Here is a 19062-nt window from a genome sequence, read left to right as displayed (position 1 = left end):
TGACAAAGTGTCATCCCGACTGGAAATGTTAACTCCCTTCTCTCTCCACAGATGCTGCCAGACCTGCTGAGATTGCCCAGTATTTTCTGTTATTCTCTATCTACCCATTTTAAAGTGAGTCCTCCAACCCCGACCCCATCCTGATTTTCAGCACAATTCAATTTACTCTCAACTTCCCTTCCCTGAGAAAACAAATGCAGTTTCTCTAATCTATCTGCAAGACGGAAGTTCCTCAAACCTGGAAAAATCTCACGCCCGTTTTGCGACTTTTGAAATGCGTTCACATTGTTCCTCAGGTTTAAATCTATATCACTCCGTCTCTGGAATTCTCAGGGTACCTGTTTAACATCTTTATCCTATACAGCGATGACTGCGTTTGTTTCAATTCATTCTTTCGTTCTGATTTCGGAAACCTCATTAATTTTATCTCGAATACAGGCCCAATCAAACCAATTCTCCTCAAAGGACAGTTGCTGCAATCCTGATATCAGTGTACTGAGCCTGTGCTACATGCTCTCCTTGGTAGTTATATCCGTTGTCTGGTAGGGAGCCAAAAACTGAACACAGTACTCCCGCTGTGGTCTCACCAAGGCCCTGTGTTACTACACTAAGATATGTGTATTTCTGAACTCAAATCCTCTTGCGATGAAGGCTAACTTGCCATTTGTCTTTCTAATTGTTGCTGCATCTGCCTCGTCACTTTTGTTTACAAGGAAACACTTTGTACATCCACATTTCCCAAAATATCACCATAAAAACAGCATCTTCAACGCCCACTCTTTTGTAACAGTGTTCATATCAAAGAACTAATAGAACAAAGAACAAAGAACAATACAGCACAGGAACAGGCCCTTCGGCCCTCCAAGACTGCGCCGATCACGTGTCCTATCTAGACCAACCGCCTGTATCCTTCTATACCCCGTCTGTTCATGTGCCTATCCAGATAAGTCTTAAAGGTCACTAACGTATCTGCCTCAACCACCTCACTTGGCAATGCATTGCAGGCCACACCGCCCTCTGTGTAAAAACCTTCCCCCCTCACCTTGAACTTGTGCCCCCTTGTAATTTTCAATTGTGCCCTGGGGAAAAGTCTCCAACTGTTCACCCTATCTATACCACTAATAATTTTATAAACTTTTTTCAGGTCACCCCTCAGCCTCCATCTCTCGAGGGAAAACAATCCCAGTTTATTCAATCTCTCCTCATAGCTAATGCCCTCCATACCAGGCAACATCCTGGTAAGCCTTTTTTCTACTCTCGCCAAAGCCTCCACGTTCTTCTGGTAGTGTGGTGATCAAAATTGGACACAGTATTCCAAATGTGGCCTCCCCAATGTTTTGTATAACTGTAACATAATTTTCGAGCTTCCCCAGCCACCACCCTGTAAAACAATGCTAATCTCTGCCTTTGTTGTCATACTCCTGTGATGATACGCTCACTATTATTGAGACTCAATTTTGTTCCCGATTAATTTCTTTAGTCAAATATATTCCCCCAGCTGGTGGAACTTTCACTCCAGGACTCCGAATTATTACCCCAGTAATTTAACCACTGTACTAGCGTTCCAGGTGGACATAAGGAATGTGTCACATCTGAATCATGTTATGTACATGATTTAGACTCTCTGAAGATGAGTCCAGAATATGGGTTGTTACAGTGTCAATTTATTGCATAAAATGTGTCTCAGGAGAACGCGAGTGGGCTCTCCTGGCAGCCAAGGTCAGTTTCAGAGTGAAATGACAAGCGATGGAATGAACAGAGGTCATTGATGTATATTTCATCAATCTTTATTCGGATCAGTGGGGAATTTGGAGAAAGGTGTTCACCAGTCAATGATTTATCGACCCGCAGCGACAATTGTGACTGACTGATTACTCATGTAATAACTGTTACATTTCCGTCTCAATCACAGCCAGATAGGGGAGAGATTTCCCATACCCTCTTTTATTGTTTTTTGCCTCGAGTCTTGAGTTTTTCTTTTCCAATTCCACGGTAAGTTTTTCTCTGGCATTCTGCACCATCTATTTCTTCTTAAACACTGAATGCCTTCCCCGTCATTTACCTACAAACATTGCATACATCCTATAGTTTAACCTTCTACACAACTCTCCTCTGTCCTATTTCTTACCTAACAATCAATATGTTCCATTAAGTTCCCTTCTTCTCTATTCCTAATTAAACATCACAGCACTTCATTCAAGTTATTTTTATTCTATTCTAATAATAAGTCACTTTGTCCCATTAAATCCACTTTGCTTTGACAAATTACATTATTGTTGCATTCCTCAAAATTCCAATATCCTCCAGTTACAGTTTACGAGTTACCAATTTTGAACTTCCTTTATTCCCATTGTAATTAAGCAATTCCCCTCAATTCACTTACCTCTCTCTTCAAGGAGCTCCTGTATTACCAGCTCCCCTCTGTTTTCTCTATTTCCGGTCTTAATTCTTTAAGCTCATTACTGCGAATTCTATCCAACTCGTGACCTCTTAACCCGATTCACCTGTTGATCGTTCCGAACTGCAGGCTAGCTGATAATACGAATGGTTTATTATATCCGTCTCCCTTTTTAATTAGCCAAAATCTCGTAGCTCCGACCAAATACACTTTTGGGTCCTGTGGTTCTAATCTACTAGCCCAGCTCCATCCTGCATTCCCTCTCCAGAATCCTTCAATGTTTTCTCGTCTGCCCAAACCTCTCATCCGCCTGAGGTTTCAGTTTTGTGCCTTTGACACAGCAGTGAAATAACCTTTCACAAAGTTTGGAAAAGGCGATGGTGTCATTCATCCTGTCTTTGACATGGTTGGAGCGCGCCTTCCACTCTAAACTCAAGGCTCCAGTTCGCAGATGGGTGGAACTGCCCTCGCCTGGTCCCACTCTTACCTCTGTGGTCAGATACAGAGAGAATATCCTGGAATGATTCACCATCGAGTGCTGGCACTGCTACCTCCGCCCTTTCCACTGGTTGTCCCGCTCACCTTGTTATTCTTCATTGTCCAGGCTAACTTTGGCGAAGTTATTGAGAAACACCTGATCAGATTTCAGGGACACAAAGCAGGCACTCCTCGGCGCCACTTTTCTCGACTACTCCATTGCCTCTTTGTGGTCAAATTCCTTGAGCATTTTCTGCATGTTCAGAGAGCATTTTTTCTGTCATGACATTAAACCAAAAATCGGAACAGATGACTCTAGTGCAGAGAACCTAGAAGTGACTGTATAACACGGTGCACACACTTCCAGTGAGAGTAACATATTACATAGAATTTACAGTGATTTGGCCCGTCGGGTCTGCACCTTGGAAAAAGCACCCTACTTAAGCCCACACCTCCGCCGTATCTCCCTACGGCCAATCCACCTAACCTGCACATCTTTGGACTTGTGGGAAGAAAGCGGAGCACCCGGAGGAAACCCACACAAACACAGAAAGACTGTGCAGCCTCCACGCAGACAATGACCCAAGCCGGGAATTGAACCTGGGACCATGGAGCTGTGAAGCAACAGTGCTAACCACTGTGCTCCCGTGCTGCCGATTAATCCGGTTCCCACCTATACTCAAACCCTGGGTGAGTGAGGCGTAGAACAAGCCAAAAGTATAAAGTTTCCCATGTGATGTGGCGGGCATGTCAGGTTAGGTTACTCTGGATCAATGTTTTAGACAATACAAATGTGAGGGGCCTTTCTTTGTTGCAGTTAAGGGTCCATCAATATGCGAGGGTTTGTGTCTCAAAGATTCATTGTTTGGTCCTCGGCTCCATTTGTGATGTCAGCTGGAGACGGGAATCAGCCCCTAGTTAGAATTCATTACCGGGAGTTACCCTGGGCACGGAGTGGAATTACTATCACACCTAAATAAGAGGAGTTATGGCTGGACGAGATGTAGATCCTCACATTATTAATCTGTGTCTGTGCCTATTCCCCAGGTTTAAATGGGCAGAGAAAGGTTTGCAGCCTCGTGATCTTGTCCTTCCGTCCCAGTGACTCCCATGGCTTCCTCCCAGAGAAGGAGAGAAGCATTTGTGACTGTCTCCTGCACAAACATTTTAACCGAGGGGAAATAAAGAGGAGACGCAGGGTGCCACCCAGCAGATGCTTATCTTGGTGGAGGCCCATTTAGAAGTGTGCATGAGGATGAGGCCAGGAACCCTTCCTCTGTAGCTCAGAGGGACTGCCAGCAATGTGATGGAGGCTCAATAAGTAAATAGAGCGATTTTGCACAACAGGAGACTGACAAACTGCAGCCGCAGGTTAGCTCTCCAATCCCCACACGCACTCATTCCAGCCAGGAAGACGACAGCACAGATAGCGGAAGCCGATTCGTAGATGCAGAGCTCAGGTCCCTGCTGGACGCCATGGAAGAAAGGTGGGACACCCTGTTCCCCAAGGTGGGAAGGAGCATTCCAACTGCCATCATACAATGGGCCTGGGCACTGGTGGCAGAGGCTGTGAGTGCCGTGGGCCCCACCATCAGGACTGGACAGCAATGCTGGAAGACGCTGCACCAGTTTCTCAGGGCCGTCAGGGTGAGTAGGCAGAATTGTGCCCCTGGCACTAACGCCCATCCAAAACACCTGTAGCCCCCCTCCCCCACACCAAATCCCACCCGCCGGCGGTGTGCACGCACCCCGCACTGCAACAAATGTCAACACCCATATCGGCCACCATGGCTGGTGCCCTGACCACGGACGCCACCAGCTGCTCCACCGAGTGTGGCACGGGTCTGACTGCCGAACACTGTCCACTTTCTGTCTCCTCCCTCCCGCAGGAGAAGATGGCGAATAACCACAGTGAGAGAGGGGACCGCAGCGGGACCGCTTGACCTCAGCAGTTGCGGAACAGCGGGCACTGGACTTTGTAGGTTGGCTCGGAGAGAGGGCAGTCACCGAGACGGAGATCTGAATCGGGAAACCAAGTGAGCTCCTCGCTGCATGGTGGATTCCCATGGCACGCATGGGCACCACGCCCACCCCACCACCACCCACCCCACACCCACACCACCCACACACCGCCTCGCCCCACACCCACACCATCCCTCCCCACCCCACCCCACACCACACCACCCCACCCCACCCCCACACCACCCGCATACCACCCCCACACCATCCCACCCCACCCTCACACCACCCCCACAGCACCCCGGCCCACCCCCACACCACCCCCTCATCACTCCACCCCACCCCCACCCCACCCCACTCTCCCACCACCCCCTCACCATCCTCTCACCACCCCAGCACCATCCTCTCACCATCACCCTCCAATCATGGGTCACGAATTGTGTCTTGCAGGATCACCGGGCGATGATGCGGGCCCTTCTGGTGTCCCCAACCCCAATACCAGGAGAGCAGCGAGGAGGACGCAGACACGGGCACGGGTGGGCGCCCTCGACCCGCAGCCAGAGGTACCCCAGAGCACCAGTCTGGGGATGAAATTGACTTCCCATCAGAGCTGTCTCCAACACCCTCCACCATCCCAGAGACACTCACCTGGGCTGGGCAATTCAGTGAAGTGGGCCTTGTGGCAGGATCTGGTGCACATCACTCACGTGGAGCAGTACAGCAGGTGGAGGGAGGATCCCCCGAAGGGGTGGATGGTGGGACGGTGACCCTTTCCCAGGGACCAGCTGCCTTGTGGGCAAGTTTCGGCCTTCAGGAAAGGGCGGTCCCATCTATTGTGGAGATGCAGTCTCAGAGCCAGGGACTACATGAGGGGAGTCGGCAACCACCCATCGCCTGAAGGTGCAGTTAGAGCTGGTGAACCAGCTGTAGGGCAGGAGATGGTGCCGACCATGCGTACTTCTGAGGTCAACACCGTACGTGCAGTATCTGCAATGGAGGCCTTGAGGGCGAAGGTTTCGGCCATGGGTCAAGATGTCCAAGGCCTGGGCCACTCTGCACTCTCAGTGGCCAAGGCCCAGGACAGGGCTACCCTCTCACAGGCAGCCATGTGCCAGGGCCACCTGGATTTTGCAGCAGCACTCCTGGGCACGGCCCAGTCACAGGGGGACCATGACTGAGGGCCTCGGCAGCATTGCCCGGGTGCTGGCCGCCGTGCCACAGACCCAGAGGGAGGTGGCACCGTCACTGTCCGATGTAGCACAGACCCAGAATGTGGTGGCCCAGTCTCTGGGTGAAATGGCGCAGTCCTAGAGGGATGAGTTCCACTCCCTGCCCTCCATGGCTACGAGCATTGCGACCTTGGTCTGGGCGCCTCAAAGAGTTCATGAACCGCCAAGTGCGCCAAGGTAAAGGCGCCGCGCGCACTACCCGGGTTTCGGGCGCAGACGTGCATAATGCCCAGGTTTCGGGTGAAGAGGTGCATGATGCACATCTCATGGTCACACACCAGCTGCACGTTCATCGAGAGGAACCCCTTTCAGTTTGTGAAGACCAGCCTGTCCTGTACCGGAGCTCGTAGGGTGACATGTATCCCATCAATCACCGAGCTCTGTGAGATTCCTGACAAGACCCCACTCAGCGCTTGGAAGTTCCCCGTTTCATAAAGGATCCGAGCGACCATCACCTTGATGGCCAATGGGAGCGGGTGTACTCCCCCATTCCCCCGGGGTGCCAGATGCACCATAATCTGGTAGATATGTCTTAGACGGCATGCTCGATCCGGCAGGTCCTGGGATCACATGTGCTGCCGGTACACATGAGGCTTTATGCGGAATCTCCTTTGCACCTCCTCCCCCTCGGCCTGTTGGGCGACTGCCTTCCATCCTAAGCGACTGACTCCCGTGCCTCTGGGGCAGGCTTCGCTACTGAAACGTCCTCCTCAATCACCACCAGATAGCACAGCCTGTGCATCCCAGGGCTGCCGTGACTACGCACAAGACCACCATTCAAGGTTGAATCCCAATGCCCATTGTCTGCAGGGGTGAAGGTCAGACATGTAGCATGGTGCATACCTCTGTGCTCAACCAGATCCAAAGGGATACACGGTGGTTCCGGCCTGCATTGAAGACCCTGCCCCCGCATGTCCCCCTCTCCCATCCTGCCGCTCGCAGTCCCACACCGTTAATGATATGGAAACATCGTTTACTGTACATGCGGAGGAGAACGCATTGATGCTGCTGTCGAGGTGCCGGACATTACAAATTGGTGCACGCCCGGCACCCACCATGATTTTGGCTTCACGACCAATTCTCCCCCCAATCTCCTTTCCCGATTTCCCAGTCGGCCTGGGGAGAATCCCGCCAATGATGAGGATAAAGGGGAGTGAGATTAGCTGAACTGATCTTCCAGAGAGTGTGAAAGAGAAACATGTGCCAAATGGCCAACAGCAGCTGTGTGTTACCCATCGATAATCTGCCTTGGACTCGAAGATTTCTCCAATTGAATTTCAACTGGTGAAAGAGAGGAGCCATATGCGAGAGTGTAAAGGAACTGCCCAAACTGGGCACGCTGACGTTAGCATTACTGAATGGTAAATAAAGACAAAGGCCACGCAACAATCACAGATTTGTCCAGAGCAAGATAGACGGAGGGTTTCAAAGCTGGCATAGGGCAGGCATTAAAAGGATGGGGGACCTGTTCATAGACGGGACCTTTCCCAGCCTGAAAGCGCTGGAGGAGAAATTCAGTTTGCCCCCTGGAAACGCTTTCAGATACCTTCAGGTACGCGCATTTCTCAAAAAACAGGTGGTGTCATTTCCGCTGCTACCCCCACACAGGATACAGGATAGGGCGGTCTCCAGCACCTGGGCAGGGGAGGGGAAGGTGTCGGACATCTACCAGGAATTTCAGGAGGCGGAGGAAGCCCCAGTGGAGGAACTTAACGGTAAATAGGAGAAGAAGCTAGGTGGGGAGCTAGATGCGGGCCTGTGGATGGATGCCCTAAACAGGGTTAATTTTTCATCATCATGTGCCAGGCTTATCTTAATCCAGTTTAAGGTGGTCCACCGGGCACACATGACGGCAACCAGAATGAGCAAGCTCTTTGGGGTTGAGGATAAATGTGCGAGGTGTGCGGGAAGCCCTGCAGATCATGTCCATATCTTCTGGGCATGCCCGGCTCTTGAGGGTTTCTGGCAGGGTTTTGCTCTGGCAATGCCCAAGATCTTAAACACGCGGGTGGTGCCGAGTCCAGAGATAGCGATCTTTGGTGTGTCAGACGTTCCGGGAGTTCAGGAAGCGAAACAGGCCGTCGTATTGGCCTTTGCCTCCCTGGTAGCCCAGAGACGGATCCTTTTAATGTGGGAGGACTCGAAGCCCCCGAGTGTAGAGACCTGGGTTAGTGACATGGCTGGCTGTCTCAGCCTCGAGAAAATAAAGTTTGTCTTGAGAGGGTTCTCTCGGAGGTGGCAGCCATTCCTCGACTTTCTAGGAGAGCAGTAATGTTCAGCAGCAGCGGCATCCCAGGGAGGGGGGGGGGGGAGAATTGTTATGTTGTATTGTTCTTTTCTTTGTATATATGATTAACTTTTACTTCATTTTGTTATGTTAATGGTTGCGCACGGTTATGTAAAAGTTATGTATTTGACAAAAATTTTGAATAAAAATAATGTAAAAAATAATAAAGACAAAGGCCATTGGGTGAAATGATATGAAATCTAAATATGGGAATCATGCTGTTTACAGGAACGATTCTAATGCTGGTTAAATCAGCTTCCAATTGTTTTTTATTACATGTGATGGGACTTGTACACTCTTGTGGTAAGGAGGTGGATGGAGTACAATTGCATCACAGAGTTTCTACAAGAATTCATTCAGCTGTCGAAACTCGTTTGTGGGAAATTACAAAAAAACAACTTGAACCGTTTTCTAACCTCAGCTTCCCTGGAGAGATCCTGGAGAGTATAAAATGAATGCAGTTTAATTGAGAGACATTGGTTGCTTCTCAACGGAAGAGATTCACTCCACACAGAAAATGCATCGACCAATTCAGATGGTCAGGAAAATATACTACTTGATACTTGCCATAATTGGTGTTCCAGGTAAGGGTTTATAACAAATGAAGTTCTGAAATTATGCACATGCGCTGGTTTCCGGAATTCACCTCTTCATGGCTGCTTTAGTCACAGAAAATCTTTCATCACGAAGGATTAAGAACATTATTGTTTAATTCAAGGACACTGGTTGTTGCTGTTCCTGGAAATCACAGCATTTTAAAAAGTGCCTGGAAAACGGCTTCCAAGCTGTTTTTTGGTTTTGGTCTGCGTGCTGAATGCAGAAATTGTTACATAATATATTTTATGTTCGTGGCAGTAATGTGACTAACTAATCTATGTTAAGGTGTCCAGTCTCTATATCAGCTAAAGCTGTGCTTCTGTGTTGTAAAAGGCGTGGCCATTATTGATGACAACCACTTGATTATTTAAAATTCAAGCAACCAATGGAAATGTGTTTTGATTGCTGGAGATTCACTGGAGTACAGATAATTTTACAAGGAGTGGTGGTCAGTCCTAGCTAAGCAGGTCATGGAACCTAGTGGGCTACAGATTATATAATCAATGGGAGAAGCCAGATCTGTGTGCAGTTTTTCAGTCTGCCAGAAGGTTTGAGTTGAATAGCAGGCTTGCCAAATGCAGTCTGGCTGGGCACAAGAGTCTGATAAGACAGAAGGATTTTCAGACTTCCTGAAAGGGAACTCTCTCCAATGGTCTGCACAAATAAGCAGGGAAAGCGTTGTGTTAACTTTACTTCTAAGTGGCATTTGAACCATCTTGGGTTGCTTAGTTGGAATATATATGGCGATGGTGTAAGGCATCAGTTTGAGATTTTCCTCATGTTTAAGAGCTCTTTAACTGATAATTGTAAAACTATCTTCTTTGCTCTAAATGTGGGTAATTCTATTCTTAAATGAAAGTTTGTTTGAAATAAAGGATGCTTATTAATCAGAGTGATCACTCAGTTTAAGTGGGAATTTACTGGTAAGATTACTCTTTCAGTGAGGACGAGTTTCCTGGGTGTGGAAGAGGTTACTCTAGTTGTTTTGCAAGGAGTGGTTAAAACAAAACTTTTGGATTTGGCGATTAAACTGCAATTGACTTTACCTGAAGGAGTGCAGACGTTGGAGATAATTAAAGCGATAGCTCAGCATTTAAATTCACCAAAGGCATCATTCGGAATCACTAGAACTAGCTAAAATTTAATTACGAGTGAAACATTTTGAAATAGAGGAAAAGCTTGAGCTCCTCAAAAGAAAATTGAAATGAGGAAACTTGTTGTGGAAATGGAAAGATGAGCAAGGGATGAAAAGGAAAGAAGCAAACAAAGAAGAAAAGGTAAAGGAAAGAGCAGCAGCGGTAGAGGGAAAAGACAAGCAGAGAGATTTTGAACTTCGGAAAATGAATCTGCAAATAGATTACAAACTGAAAAGTTTGCAGTTAAATGCGGACGTTGAGGCTGTTGTATTATATTACTTCTCCAGGTAGCATGTTATATTACTTGAAGTAATGTATGTTACACATTTGTTTATGCCGAGAAGTTCTTAAGTTTGATGATGATGAATACTCAAAGTCATCTCGTGATAGCGAATAATTTATTGAGTAACTAATCAATTAACTTGTGAGTTTGATTCTTCAATACTTTTATCAATACTTTTACTAGCAGTTAAATTAAACAAGATAGGATTGGATTAACTATGAATATTATACTTGTTCTCTGAGCTACCTCTACGCTTCTGTTCTCTAGTCACAACACACCCAAAGAGAACGGGGAAACAGATTGAGCCTGTATTTATACCCCCTATTAGTGTTGCCCTCTAGTGATCATTTGACTGTACTGACTAACCATTAACCCTTTATGTATATACATATACAGAGATCACTACAGAGGCAAGTTCAGAGGAAGGCAGGACCCCTCTTTGTCAAAAGCCTCGAGTGAAAATGTTTGAATATATTCATGAACTTCCTACGGTTGACGAGAAAGATGTCGAAAAACGTCTTTTGTCTCGTTGAGAAATTAGCCACAAACCATGTGGGTATTGTTGGTTCAAACAAAATTGTTAGATGGAGCGAGTGAAGTGTTTGCATTGTTAGCAGAGGAGTTATCTAGGGATTATGATGAGGTGATAAAAGCCAATTAAATGCATATGGACTAGTGCCAGATTCCGATGGATGAAAGTTTAGAAATCTATGGAAGGAATCACGTCAGATGTATATGGAATTTGAAAGAATTAAACAAAATAATTTTGATATGTGGTTAAGAGAATTAAAAATTGACCGAACGCATGAAACCCATGGGGACATAGTTATTTGTTGACCAATGTGAAGATTCACTTCCTATAGTAGTGAGAACTGCTGTGAAAGAGCAAAGGGTTAAAATTACTCGACTGGCAGCAGAGCACTGTCAATTAGTTCATAAATCAAGGTTTGTAGTTCAACATCAATTTTAAACTGTGAAGGATATGAGCTGGGGAAATGAGAAGACTGCAGGTAGTGAAGGCAAAGCAAGTCTCGGAGATATTGATGACTTTTCAGCTCAGGTCAGAAAGGAATCGTCTGGGTGTGGAAGAGATTGAAGAAAAGTTCAATGTTTTCATTGTAATAAGTTTGGATCCACAAAATCACGGTGTTGATGTCTTAAGATAAAAACTAGGAAGACAAACAGGATAAACTAACAGGGTTTATTAAAATGGGAAAAAAATGTGGTTACCTCTCAAGAGGTGCACAATACTGCACACTGGCTCAGAGGGTGCATGTTAGGAAGGTGTCTGGTTTGTTTAAATATTTTAGATGTGGGGTCGAGTTTACACATGTCTACAAGGTGGGTATGTAAAGAGATTAAGACCTTCAGGCATACAGGAGGAAGTCAATTTTTAATGGGTGAGAGACAGAGGTATGTAGTTCAGATTAAAATTGCCCGATAAAGTGGTAAAATGTGGGATCACAATGAAGTGTGTCGTATTCCATTATGTAAAACTGGTGAAGTGGCTGCAGGGTAATTATCTTTTACAGGCAGGTCCAGTCCTTTGTGGGTAATTATATAGCGAGTGATGCCTACTGTGGTTGAAAGGCAGTGGAAAGTGAAGCGACTGAGGTGTTTCAAGAATCATATCCGAGTGGTGTTACTAGATTGTGTGGGAATAAAATCACAAAGTCACAGGTTGAGACATGAGGCGGAGAAAACAAGGAGTACGGATAGCGAGATTGAGGTTCATTTATCAGGTCCAGCCTTTAACCAGATGACTGATAAAGAACAAGAGCAAGTGGAGGGTGGAGGTCAGCTGTGGAATTCTCTGTCAGCGGATCCTCCGGCCCGCCGGTAGCACACCCACACCCGCACGTTTGCTGACGGCAAGGGTCGGCCCACAATCGGGTACTCCATTGGCCAGCTACGGGAATGGGGAATCCTGCTGCCGACGGGGGTGCGACGTGCAGGACTGGTGGACCGGAAAATTCCGCATATCTTTAGTTCCAGAAAATTAGGAGAATTACAACAGAGGAATTCAGAGATAAAGTTGATCAGAAAGCATACACAGAGATAGAATCTGAGTAGCCAGGAGTGTTATTACACAATAAATAATATATTAATAAGGAAGTGAAGCCCTTTAAATGTTCAGGTTGATGATAGAAGGTCAGCACTTGATCACATGGTATTAACAGTGCGTTATAGAAATGAAGTTCTGTGGGTAGCACATGAGATTCCTGTAGGGGGTCATTTAGGAGTAAGGACAACTCCAGTAAATATACAAAAACATTTTCATTGGCCTGTCCTGCAGCGGGATGTAGTTGAACTTTGCCATACATGTCATACTTGATTGGTATTGGAAAATCTTAAACAACAAGCAAGCCAGCTACCTTAATACCCATTCTTGCATTTGAGGAAAATTTGTTGAGGCCTCAATTGTTAAGATGATAAAAAGTAATCAATGTTTGTTGACAATAATGGGTGTGGTTGCTAGATTTCCGGAAGCAATTCTGTTGCAAAATATTGCAGCAAAGAAGGTTGTAGTGGACTTAACTTTGTTTTAGCCACATACGGGCTAACAAAAGATATCTAGTCGGATCAGGGATCCAATTTTATCGCAACGTTATTCAGGGAAGTTATTAATAGCTGAGGAATAAAGTGCATCATCCAGCATCAGAAGGAGCTTTAGAAAGGTGGCATTTGATAAGTGGAATCAGACTTTAAAGACAACATCCATATTATCATAGAATTTACAGTGCAGAAGGAGGCCATTCGGCCCATCGAGTCTGCACCGACTCTTGGAAAGAGCACCCTACCCAAGGTCAACACCGCCATCCTATCCCCATAACCCAGTAACCCCACCCAACACTAAGGGCAATTTTGGACAATAAGGGCAATTTGTCATGGCCAGTCCACCTAACCTGCACATCTTTGGACTGTGGAAGGAAACCAGAGCACCCGGAGGAAACCCACGCACACACGGGGAGGACGTGCAGACTCCACACAGACAGTAACCCAAGCCGGAATCGAACCTGGGACACTGGAGCTGTAAAGCAATTGTGCTATCCACAAGGCTGGCGTGCTGCCCCAAATGGCATGCATCAGTTTAAAGTGGTGCCATTTGGAATGAATAATGCGTGAGCAACATTGCGAAGACTAACTGGACTACACAATTGTGCAGTGTACACTGCAGGTTTGGTGGTGTTCAGGTCACTGCGAAAGGAGCTTTTGGAACATCTGAAGGATTTGCTCGATTGTCCACAGTGGGATGATTTGGTGGTAAACCTGACTCAACGTCTGTTTACCAAAGCTAAATCACATTATGAAGCCACATTGTTGGTCATGGTCAGATTAACGCATGGAATGAGAAACTTAAAGCGATTGGGCACTTCACAATGCCATCGACGAGAAGAGAAGTTTTGAGATTTCTGATATTGTGTCCCTTTTGGCAGAAACCCCACGCCACATTTCACCATGATGGTTGTTCCACTGTGTTCCGCCACCCTGGGCTAGTGCGCGGTCAATTCCAGCCTCACTTTACCCTGAGTCGCAGCACAATTTAAATTGACAATTAATTCTTCGAAAATATCCGCGGGCTCTGGACTGTCGCTGACAAAAGACGACAGTCATCAGGTATGTAAATGCAAACACATTTTGAAAAATTAATAACAGTAACTATAATTAACTATGCAGTAGATGAACGTGGTTAACTATTATCTAATTACTAATCCACCTCTTTTACTCACCCCCACTCTCTGTACACACAAACGCAAGACTGACAAACAAACACAGAGGGGAAAAAGGTGTAAATACAATGATGGAAGTAAAAGGATAAGGGTCTTTGTTTCAAATGGTTGTATTATAGTTCAGCTTTTTCATACGTTAGCCTTCTCGTACTCCTTTCTACAGTCTAGCCCTTCAGTTCGAGGTTTTTGTTTTCAGTCCATAATGGTTTTCAATACAGATTCATCCAAGTCTAAAGAAGCTCTCCGCAGGTACAGACATCCTCATTAGGCAGCATTAATGGAGGAAGAGAGAGCGAGAGAGAGAATGTGAAAGAGAAAGATACACATTCACAGCTGCTCAACTCAGCGTCCAGGCTCCGAATGTCCTTTCTATGGTGATCTGAAAACAATTCCACTCAGGTAGGACCCATCATTGCCTGTCACCGGGCAGAATATGGCCCTTTGCCAATTCATTGGCTACCAGCCAACCAATTGAACCGCCTACCTCCGATCTCTCGGGTGCCACAAAGTCTGAGTTCTGCTGTTCAAAAACTCCACAGTTCATTATTTTACAACGTTTGAGTTCCTTGCTTGCTCTTTCGCCTTAAAGGTATATGTTCAGAAAATATCCATGATCAAAATGATAACCACCAAGTAAAAGGAATGGGAAATAAAGGAATCACCACAAAAGGCACCTTACAACTGACTGACCTTGGAAGACAGAACTAGAAATTCCTTTGGATGGCTGACCGTTTGGAGGTACTGACAAACTGAAAACTATGCTAGCTGTCGCATCAGTTTGAATCACACCGAATTACCACAAGCAATTTCAGGTGGCCAATGATGCCAGTGATGTGGGCCTTGGTGCTGTTATGTTACAAGAAAATGAAGAAGCTATGGAAAGACTTGTTTGCTCCCCCACCCCCCCAAAAGCCAAATACTCGTCAAAGGATGTATTCGACCATTGAGAAGGAGGCGTTGGGTTTGGCATTGGCTTTGCAACCTTTTGGCATTGATGTTGCTACAAATTCATCGGCGATAATTGTTGACACAAACCATAATCCATTGAAGTATTTGGTGAAGTTTAAAGATTGAAACAAAATACTTATTCGATGGAATTTATTGCGACAACAATTTAACTTGAAAGTTATACATGTGGCAGGAAGAGAGAATGTGAATGCCGATATTTTATCATCATTTGAGATGAAAGAAGAATGGAACGTCAAAATTGGGAAAGACAGACTTAAATGTACTATACTGCTGTTTAAATGTTCATGCATAAATATGAGGGGATATGTATCATATAGAGCAATGTGAATGCATAGTAATGAGTAGTGTTTAAAGTTCAAAATGTTATGCAAAATGAAGCCATATTTTCATATTGCTAGTTCATTCTGTTAAGAGGTTAAGTGTGAGGAATGGACAGAATTGGTATATTTCCATTGCATTTCATATCTGTTGCAGGAATGCTCTTCAAAGTCTGGTTAAGGTAATATCTGTTGCAGTCATATTATTAAAGAACCTTGATTATGATATCCAGACTGTGTTTCTGTTAAAACTTATTTTAAGATGAGTAAAACATTAGGTAACCATTGTTTCTATCTATTTATGTCTTTTCATACAGAAAGCTAATGAAACATTGTTATTGTTTCTGGAAATCCCCTGGGTAATAGATCATTTATGAGAGATTGTATTTTGTGCTAGCTGATTAAGTGGCGGGACATTATAGTGGGATACAAATTATGAAATTAATGGGAGGAGCCTTGTATTGCTGTAGTTTTGCAGTGTGTAATCAGCTTTTATGTTGAACCGCAGTTATGCAAATTCTGCCAGGGCCTATTAAGACGTAGTGTATTGGATCTGCTGTTAAAAAAGTCTCTCTTTCTCCAAAAGGTCTACACCGAGATAAGCAAGTAACCTATTTTGTCAACTTTACGTAGAAATGATATTTGAACTGTATTGGGTTGTTTAATTGGAATGAGTGAGTGAGGTGCAGACAGTAAGTACACGTTTAAAAATTTTATTTAAGACCTGTTAACAAAGTTATTTATTTGATGCTAATCTTGTTAATTCTGTGTTTAAATTAACATGTGTTTTGACATAGACTATACTTATTGGTCAGAGTTATCATTCCTGGGGTGAAGTACCCTTCCTTACAGTTTTACAAATAGAAAAAGAGCTCTGGGTTCCCGTCTGGTATTCAAAGAAAATTTGGGGCCTGTCCGTTTCCCCAATAGTATTAGTTTTAAACGACATTTTGTAAGAGCTGACTGAAAGTTCAGAAATTTGCTGATAAAAGGTGTTTTTTTGGACAAATGCAGCATTTGCGTGAAATTGTTGGGAAGCGGCATATTCATTCGCATAGAGTCCTGTTGATCAGTTGAATGCAATGATTTCAACATAGGCTAGAATGATTTTTTACACTGGCAGTTGCAAGTTTGGCTTTAAAAAATAAACAATCTCTTCATATTGCTAGTTAGGAGGAAGGTCTGATGTATGTAGAAATTGTTATATATTACATATAATAATTATACTTGTGGCAGTAATGTTTTAATAGCCTGGATGAGGTATATATTTGTTGCAGTAATATTATTACAGAATCTATGTTGTGATATCCAGACTGTATGTCTGTTAAAGCTGTAATTAAGAGTGGCTAATGGTGGGGAAATGCTTGATCCCGACCATTCTCTTTTTACAGATAAATGGGCTATTAACTTGTGTTCCGATTGCTGGAGATTCCCCGGAGTGTTGGTAATTTATGGGAGATTGGTGCTAAATCCAAGCTAAGCAGGCCATGGAACTTAGTGGGATACAAGGATATAATGAATGCAGGCTAGGTATATCTATATGTTTTGCTGTCTGCTAGAAATTTTAAGTTGAACAGCGCTTTTGCCAAATGTGGTCAGCTTGGGAGGAGAATTCTGACAAGACAGAAGAATTTTCAGTTTGTTCCTGAAAGGCAATCTCTCTCCAAAGGTCTGCACAAATAAGCAAGTAATCATGTTCTGCTAACTTTATTTATCAGTAGAATTTTAACTTTATTGTGTTGCTTTGTTGGAATAGAGAAATCGGGAAGGTGTGAGGCATGAGTTGAAGTTTTTCCTTGTGTTCAAACACTGTTTACCCGATAATTGCTGTTATTTTCCTTGATGTTAATGCGGTTACTTCTTTGTTTAAATTTGCCATTCTCATCCCGTACCAATACAATGTTGTGTTCTGGACCGGGATCTTGACATCTGGAAGAAAGGAGAAGGATCAACTGGGCGCTTGAAGATATCAGCTCTTTGCATTTCAGAGCGTGCCCACAGCGGCACATAATTAGAAGCTGAGTGTCTGAAGATTATTCTCATGTCCGCCTGAAAAACAGTGCAAGAGTCATGGTTGGATTTATTGAGCTATGACCCAATTGTAAGCCACACATATTATCTGGCTAATGCTTCCTGCCTGGTCTCAGGAATAGGCAATATTTTCTGTAATTACACTCTCTTTTCCTTTTTATGTGTTACAGTGAATTTGGTGTCAATTTTGATTCTTTCCCGTGGAAAGTGCAGCCTCTCCACCTGCACCACACGCTACTTGGTGGCTATGGCAACAGCGGATCTTCTGGTCATTATCACTGAGGTCATACTAAACCGAATCGATGATTATTATTTCCCATTGAATTTCCTAAGTATCACCCCTGTGTGTAGTGTTTGCTACGTCCTGCTCCGTATAGCCACAGACTGTTCTGTCTGGTTCACTGTCGCTTTCACTTTTGATCGATTTGTCGTCATTTGTTGTCAGAAGCTGAAATCTAAATATTGCACCAAGAGAACTGCAGCTGTGGTCCTAGCAATTATCGACATTCTGTTCACTGTGAAAAACATCCCCATCTACTTTCGATTTAAACCTCGAAGGATTATCGACAATGTACCTTGGATGTGTTTAAATAAGCGGAGCTATTTTACTGACCCTGTTTGGATTGGATTCAGAAAATTTGAAAAAGTTCTAACGCCACTGATACCATTCGCTTTAATTTTGCTGCTGAACGTACTGACAGTCAGACACATTTTGGTGACCAGCCGGGTCCGTAAGCAACTGAGAGGTCAGAGCGTGGGGGATAATCACAGTGACCCGGAGATGGAGAGCAGAAGGAAGTCGATGATTTTACTCTTCTCCATATCCTGCAGTTTCATCCTCCTGTGGTTTGTTTATGTTTTGTATTTCTTTGATGTAAATGACCTCTTTGATGCAGATTCATTTTACATCTTTGAAAATGTTGCCTATATGCTGCGGAACTTAAGTTGCTGCACAAACACCCTGATTTACGTCCTGACTCAGTCTAACTTCAGAGAGCAATTGAAGAGCATGCTGAAATACCCAGTTATATCAATTATTAAATTAATTAATAAACAACACATCTGAGACCAATCAGATGGTGAGGCAGTGCTGAAATGCAAGAGGGTAAAGCAGGTAGCTCGGAAAGGAAAGGCCAGGAGGAGTGGGGGAAACAAAATAACTGTTAGGGATGGGCAAGGATGAATATGAATGTTTCAGGAGAGGAGTCAGATGATTTCCTGGTGTGCTGGAAATAAATCAGCAAACACCATCGTTCCATTACCTCCTCTGCTTGATTTCCCATTTCCTCGCATTTTCCCAAAAGTGAAACTTAGCGGGTTCACAGAAAAACAAAATTGTTCGCATGTTAGAAATATTACTGTGACAATGCATTATTCTTATTTATTTATCAATACATTCATTGAGTCAATAAACGCTTTATTAAATCTGAGTCCCGAGCTTTCTTAACGCCTGGCTGGGTAATTGGGAAGGTGGGGAATGGGAAGATGGGGAATGTGGCATATGGGAGTTTGTGGAAGGTGGGTAATGGGGAAGAGCGGGTTTGGGAAAGGTGGTGTGTGGAGTGGGAAGGTTGACTAGGTGATGTGGACGATGGGCTCAATGAACATGCGGGATGGAGCAGGCGGGACTGGAATTTGTGGGAAATGG

The 19062-nt window shown here is 44.7% G+C and overlaps 1 protein-coding gene across 1 annotated transcript; it reads left to right on the top strand.

Moving 5' to 3' along the window:
• Positions 1–6149: 6149 nt before the first annotated feature.
• Positions 6150–18582, top strand: LOC140411332 (probable G-protein coupled receptor 139). The gene is made up of 2 exons (XM_072500454.1): positions 6150–6240; positions 17585–18582. The coding sequence occupies exons 1-2, from the start codon at positions 6150–6152 to the stop codon at positions 18478–18480; spliced, it is 987 nt and encodes a 328-aa protein (XP_072356555.1). The 3' UTR covers positions 18481–18582.
• The last annotated feature ends 480 nt before the right edge of the window (positions 18583–19062 follow it).

Source organism: Scyliorhinus torazame, chromosome 4, assembly GCF_047496885.1.
Source record: "Scyliorhinus torazame isolate Kashiwa2021f chromosome 4, sScyTor2.1, whole genome shotgun sequence".
Taxonomy (NCBI): domain Eukaryota; kingdom Metazoa; phylum Chordata; class Chondrichthyes; order Carcharhiniformes; family Scyliorhinidae; genus Scyliorhinus; species Scyliorhinus torazame.
Note: the sequence above shows the minus strand (reverse complement) of the source record. Positions and strands in the feature narration are given on the sequence as shown.